Consider the following 7,291-nt stretch of genomic DNA (forward strand, 5'->3'; position numbering starts at 1 on the left):
AAAACGTAGTGCACAGCAATGCAAAGCTAAATAAGATAAACATTTTATTAGTTCCCGAGTTTAAAACACTTAATGCAAACTAACGCTAGTATTTATGTGGTATACTTTGTAATGGACTGATTAGATTAGATTCCAAGAAATATAATTGCCATTCCGTTGTAATATACTGAAAATTTATAGATCTATTATAAGTGAATTCAAACGGAAGGTGGCAGTATAATAAGACCAATAAAATTATTTGTACCTACCAAGTTTTTGAAACTACCACAGACCATGGAAAAACTAGAAGAACCTGATGCCATTATCGTAAACAATATGCGCTCTGGCTTGCCTAATTAAACTCGTGTTCTAAGCTCATTTGGAAAGTCGAGGGGAGAATATAATTTTATAGACAATTTTCTCTGCGATAGTGCGATATCATCTATATTACCCTTGAATTTTGAAGGAATGCGATTTTTAATGTTTTGTGATTGTTTTGATTTTACGGCCACAACAATATAAACATTAATTGCGTTGTGAGATTTTTTGTGTGAGCGTTGCAAGTGGGCAGCACAAAAAGATTTTTTCTTATTCAGGGAACAATTAAAATGCCATAGATCAGCTACTTTCAAGACATAAATATTTCAAAGTACTATGTGATGGCGATTTCACGCAAAATTTCATAGAATGGATTTTTATTGCGTAAATGTAAAGTTGAAAGTTAAAATTTAGATGGATTCAAATGAATATTTTTTTATTATGGTTGCCACATTCTAACCACTTATTTTATTTTGATAATGCCAACACTGTTCTTTTCAGATTTTTTAAAAATATTATTTGCGTTTTATTTTTCCGTTGCTCCGTTAAATTAAATTTCTATCATCTGCTCACCTGATTTTTGTATTTCATCACCGAATTTGAAACTACGATGTTTTCTTCCTGTTAACGTTTATAACTAGATACTTTAGATTAGATATATGTAGCTAAATTTGACAATTTTTTTTGAGTGAATAAAAACGGAAACTAATATGAGTAAGTTTTATCAGTTAACGTTAGAATTATCTTTAAAATCACAATTTTTATTTCTACTTAGATTTTTTCAAAATTGGTTGCTTCTGTGATACTCGGAATCTACAATCTTTTAATCGCCATACTTACTAAGAATTTTGTCTTTTTTTGCTTTTCTGCGTCTGAATGTAAATTTTTATTTATTTAGGGAAATGTGTGCACATTTATCAAAAGATACATACCTAATACACAATCTTTGAGTTCATATCTAAACACTTTTAATTTATAAGTGGAAGGGGTATGCAAATTATTTGAGGAGGGCGTTTCAAATTATCGCTTTTTTGTATCCATATCTGCTTAAAATCAAGAAATTAAAATATGGTAATGTTAAAACTTGCAGACCCACAGTCGAGGAGTCCAGGAATCTAGGAATAAATTTCAAAATTTCATCCATTGGCTGATGGTAATTTAATAATAATAAAATAACAAAGGAAACTTTAATGAGACGTAAGAAGTCGCAACTAAATAAATCTCACCCAGACCTGAGAAAAACTGAAAAATTAATCTGTAAAAGCTGTCAAATTGAAAAAGGATGATAATCCAAACCCAAAAACGTGTAATCTACAAGTGTTTATTTACTTAACAAGAACCTGATGTCGTTAAAGAATAAAGTCATTAATTATTATTTTTGTCCGGATCAAATTTCGCGTTTTGAAACCAACTACTGACGGCAACCTTGTGGAAAAAATTAGAGATCCAATGTTAGTTTAACAATTAGAATAGTTTTTGTGTGTTTACTTTTCACCACGTCGTGACTTCCGCTCATTTCAGACAAAAAAAATGACTCACAGAAGTGTGAAAGATATGTCAAGTTTTTTACATATCGGCGCCTGACTGTAGCCTTTTGAAACGTTTTTTGGCTTTGCTTCAATGAATGGTTTGTTCATTTCAACGACTCCAAAGCTAAAACATAAAAAAGTGAAGTAATATAGATGAAGAAAAATATTGGTGTATATTTGGTTGACTAACCCAATTTGAAAATGGTTTATTTTGAAGTTGCGTAAACAAGGAGCGTTACATAACTGCCCCGATTTTATAACCCAAATCCGGAAAATGAATGGAACAATACACATCAGAAACGTTACTAAAAAGAAAAAACAAGGTAAAAAAGCTAAAGTGTCTAAAGTAACGCCGTCTTTTTTGTTTCTCAAATTTAAACGCACACACACAAAAATCTTATTTTTTTTAAACAAATTTTGTCTCTTTATCACTGGAAAATTAACCGGGCAATGTTCAAGCCTACATTTCTGTTTATTTTTTTCTCGTGGTCGATACGTTAGCCACCGCCGACGGCGTTGTTGCCGCCATTTTTCCGTCGCAGGTGCTGCCATCTTCAAACATCGCTTTGGCGTTTCGTGGTGTTTGCTTGACTACTCAAAAATGTGCAGAATTTTTGACAATTTCGCCTTGTTTACAGTCACGCAAGTTCTTAATTACCACTAATTATTTATTTGGAGGTGTGAAATAATCCGAACAAGTATCAAGTATTGTAAAAAAGTGTTACATATTATGGTGAAAACGACGCTTCCATTGGCATGAACTGAACGTAGTGGATCGTTGTACTGATGCCTTGGCATTATTAGTTTTTCTGCGTATTATTTTAGTCTTTTGAAGTATGGATGTTGGATTAAAAGACGAAGCGAAGTCTTCCACTGATGAAAACGTAGGTAGCGAAGAAATTGCGGCTAAAGCATCGGAGGTGAACGGTAATGAAGCGGCTGAGAAGAGCGACGAGACAACGTTGAACGCTGATGAAAGTGTGGGAGAAGCGGCGGAGAATGTCTCAGGCGAGGAAGCTAAGGAAATTGCGGAAAAATCTAAAGGAAAAAAGCGCAAAGCCAGTGAAGCCAAATCAGGCAATGAGAGCGTGTCTGAAGACACTGCCTCAGCTGGGAAAGAGTCACAGTCACAGGAGTCACCAACGACGAAAATGGAGAAAGGTAAGCCAACAAGCTGTCATTATGATGTTTTTAGGTTAGGTGTATTTTCAGACGACTCCTCTGCTAATGATTCGTCGTCGGATTTAAGTATGCCCCCAAAACAGACTTTGGGAAAAGGCAAAAGAGCTCGAATACCCAATAAACGTTACAGTGATATTTTATTATCTCCCCAGTCTCGATCACATAAAAGTAACCTTGAAAACGGCGATAAGTACGAAAAATACGAAAAAATCGAGCCCGAGAACGATATTTTTAATACAAAAGATGACGAAATCTCGAGTTTACCCAACGTTACATCACTCAAATCTCGATCAAACACAAGTAGCCCCGCGTCTAAGCGTCCCAAACTCACTACAGATATCACAGATCCTAAATACCTGAAACCGTTTATGTTGGGTTGGCGGCGTGAGCTGGTTTATAGAGCCTCTTCAGACAGTTCAATCAAACGTATGGGAGATATCTACTATTACACTCCCTCAGGAAAAAAAATTCGATCGTTGCGGGAGCTAGCGGAAAACTTGAAAACCAAGGATCTTGCTATGGACAATTTTACGTTTTTTAAAGAACCGATTGGGTTAAATGATCCTGAAAAGGAAATCATCCGGGATGCCAAAGTGTGGCCCAAAAAGAATCCTCCTAGAAGTGCGTCCAAAACACCAAAGGTTTTAAGTCCTAAAATATCCAGTCCTAAGGTTTCAACAGGAGCGAAGGCGACACCGGCGAAAGTTGCGAGTCCGAAAGCCGCCCCCACGCCCCCGGAGACACCGGAGCCCGCCACCTCTACGAGGGCGAAATCGGCGCGGAATTTGGGGAATATAAAGGTTGGTCGGGTTTTTATCATGCTCCAGTTTTTTATCGGATCTAAAAATGTCCTTAAATACGATTGTGATGTCATAATTTATGTAATAACAGACGTTAAAATTTGGGATTAATTTCTTGTGATCTAACGTCACCTAAAAATTTCTGTTTCGTGTTCAAAGTTTACTAATTATTTTTGAATGTCGCCTCATTTTTGCACTAATCAGGGTTGCCTTATCACGTCATCTCCATGGTGCTTAGAATTTTGTTTTCACAACAATACTAAATATTTAATTTTTGTAAGAACTTGCAGGTAAAGTTGCCCCCCAACAAAAGCAAAGCTGATAAGAAATCCAAAGCGGATGAAGAAATGGAAATAGACTCCTCCCCTCCAACTAAGCGCGCCGCCGCGAAGAAAACCCCCGCGAAAGCAACCCCAAAGTGAGTACTTTACCTTCTGCATGCTCTATCCTAGACGGAAAAGAAAGCACTTGAAACTAAGGAGGTGTTTCAATTGCGGTCTTGTTCTCGTTCTGTTGATTGTATTGGACGTAGTTTTTTGCTTCCACGCGAATAAGTCACCTAATCGTTTCCCCTGGAACCCCCAAATCCCTCACCACCGTCGTATTGCAGTGTAGAAATGGAGGGCAAACCGTGCCAACCATGTTCGATTCGATGCCAAGGGGTTTTGGGTATGGTACCGACGCTTCAATGTCGACTTTGCCTTTGCCTCTACCATTACGAATGTGTCGGATTGTCGCCGCATGTGCAGATTCAGGAATATGTGTGCAAGGTACGAAAAAACGGAGTTTCTAGCGATGTGCTTATTAATTCGTCGTACCGAATTACTTCGCACATTGTTAGCGGTGTGCTTGAAAGGACGAATTGTATGAGTAATCCTCTTTCTTGTTCTGCAGAACTGCCGACTAGAACATGGTCAGACCGTGGCAACTTCCGCGTCAATCGTTCTACCGCCTCTCACCCCCATAAACACCCTGAAATCTATGACGACACAGTCGTCAGTCTTGCCAACGTTGCAGCGTATACCGCGACCATCTGATTCACCCCAACCAGAAGTAGCCACTCCTGGTGGCGTACCAAACATGCCACGGTTGCTTCCATTACCGAAAGTAGCAAAAGACGCACCCCCACCACTCAAACCACCCACGGAAACGAAAAGTTTAGTTGGTTCCGTAACCTCATGGTTGCCTCACAGTTCGACAATTCAAGTAGATAACATGCAAAGAAATAAAGAGAACGAACCAGCAGAGGCACCGAGACCACAATACGTCGAATATTTAGCTGGTAGAAAATTTCTGATCATACCCAAACACAACGTTGTTTCGGTGTCGCCGACCAGTGCTCCTAATAAACAAAACCAAAATTTGGTTGAATCTGGCTGTGTTATGAACGAATCGTCGTCACCGAAAAATGACGAAACGGGGGCTAACGAGGTAGTAGACAGAACGCAAGAAAATCGGGCTGACGAAGATAGACAAGAGTGAGTTTTTTTTTTGTGATGTAATTAAATTTGATTTTTTTTCAGGCAGATCCGTACAAGTCCCACCTTATAATCCCTTCATTAGGTTTTATTTGCAAAAACTGCTCCAATACATTGTTTTTTTAGCTTACTCAAAAACACCAAACGTTCGATTAAATCACGTTCGATGTTTTCTCAAAAACGCGCTTTTCACTTAATAACAGCTCCGTTTCTTTTGTTACAGACCGGTTGAATCGCCAAGAGCCAAAAGACGCTCTGTTAGATCAAACAACGCTGTTGCAAACGACAGATTTGAGGAGCCAAAATTCATGGACAGCTATCTTCAGAACTTATCGTACGGCTACAGTACTCTTTTATACGTTTTTCAGTATCTTAAAGTTCAAGACTTGTTGAGAGCCGGATGTGTTTGTACGATGTGGAGGGACATCGCGAGTCATCCTTCTTTGTGGAAAACAGTCAGGATGAAAAACTCCCAAGTTCATAGTTTTGAGGGGTTGGCCAACAGTCTACATAAGCATCACACAGTTCATCTTGATCTAAGAAAAATGCTCTTACCCACGAACGGTGGAGACGACATTTGGCCCGAATTCTCGAAATCTATACAAAAGGTGCAGACGCTGCGAAAAATCGAGTTGTGCAGGTATGGATGCGTAGATATTGAAGTTTTAGGTGTTAAATTAACAGAAAGGTGACGACGGGGTAGCAGAGAAGATTTGTAAAGAAAATCAGCACTAATGTCTCGTTTAATAAATCTTTATTTTGTTGTTTTGACCTTTCAGATGCCCCGCGTCGGTGGTGGAGAAGTTGGCGGTGAGCAATCCCGACTTGGAGGTGATAAACGCCGTTACCATTAAATGCGAATCCATGAGCTTAGACATGTTATCATCACTTAAAAATTTAAAAGAATTACGTTTAAAATCAACCAGTGGTCTGACTTTGTCCTCAGATATCACGTCGTTGAAAGAACTCACAAATTTAACTCATTTATCCCTGACGTCTATCAAAGACCTTAACAAAATGAATCTTAATGTAATTGCAGCTTTGAAGAGACTCGAATCTCTAGATCTCGGCGAGTGTAGTGATTTCCCCGCGAATTTTGGGGAGGATATTTTAACGAAATTGAAATGTTTGGAGAAGTTAAGGCTAGAGAAAGGTCAAGGGAATTGTCATACGTTTGAGATATTGGAAGCTGTTAAACAGATGCCACATTTGGAGCAGTTGGAATTGGTTAACTTTGACATCAAGAGTGGGTTTGATGTGGCGTTAGGAGGATGCAGGAACATCAGGAAGTTGTTGATCATACCGACGTACATTTCACAGAGCGCAACAACCAATCACATGGTGCTAGGAGGAGTGTTGAGGCTTCAAACAACACTCTCTCATTTTGTCTGGGGCGTCACTTTAGAGTTGTTGCGTGTGACGGAATTATTCGTTGACCAGTGCGAAGATCCTGATAAGAAGGACAAAAAAGATAAGAAACCAGTGGGGAATGGTGATAGTATTCCCGTTTTAAAACCCGTACCTTTGATTACTGATAAAAATGACACAATCCCGCCTGCTCATGATCCACCACAAGTCGAAATTCTACCACTTCCAAATCTACAGAAGTTGTTACTACAGAGTTTACCTACAACAAGAGTGAAAATTCTCAAAATTCCGTTTCACGCGACTTGGCGGCAGAGTATTACTGATACGGTTAATTAATTTTTTAGGTTTATCAAATATTTTATCTAGAGTTTATTGTACTGATATGTGTAGATATAGAACTTCGGTTTTGCATATTTTGGCATCAAGTTTATCTTCAATGTACAATACACATTAAAGTGTAAAGAATAGTTTATAGGTTTGTACACGTATAAGAATTAGATTCAACTACTACAATATATGTATTAATTACATTGTTAATGTGATTTATTTGCTCGGAAATTTGGCGTATTTATATTTTCTCATCCCCTTTTTGTCATATTGAAGCATGTACATTTTCAATAAACATTTTTTAAAGTTT

The 7,291-nt window shown here is 38.1% G+C and overlaps 1 protein-coding gene across 2 annotated transcripts; it reads left to right on the forward strand.

Moving 5' to 3' along the window:
* Window positions 1-2,525: 2,525 nt before the first annotated feature.
* LOC148170164 (uncharacterized) lies at window positions 2,526-7,291 on the forward strand. 2 transcript variants are annotated; one of them, XM_088044434.1, is made up of 7 exons: window positions 2,526-2,987; window positions 3,039-3,808; window positions 4,090-4,226; window positions 4,419-4,578; window positions 4,703-5,286; window positions 5,510-5,926; window positions 6,066-7,291. In XM_088044434.1, exons 1-7 carry the CDS (start codon window positions 2,663-2,665, stop codon window positions 6,988-6,990), a joined length of 3,318 nt encoding a protein of 1,105 aa, XP_087900560.1. In that variant the 5' UTR covers window positions 2,526-2,662; the 3' UTR covers window positions 6,991-7,291. The 2 variants fall into 2 exon arrangements, with proteins under 2 accessions (XP_087900560.1, XP_087900561.1); XM_088044435.1 differs by having other exon boundaries at window positions 4,099-4,226.

Source organism: Gnatocerus cornutus, chromosome 8, assembly GCF_029298725.1.
Source record: "Gnatocerus cornutus isolate USDA-ARS CGAHR chromosome 8, icGnaCorn1.1, whole genome shotgun sequence".
Classification (NCBI taxonomy): domain Eukaryota; kingdom Metazoa; phylum Arthropoda; class Insecta; order Coleoptera; family Tenebrionidae; genus Gnatocerus; species Gnatocerus cornutus.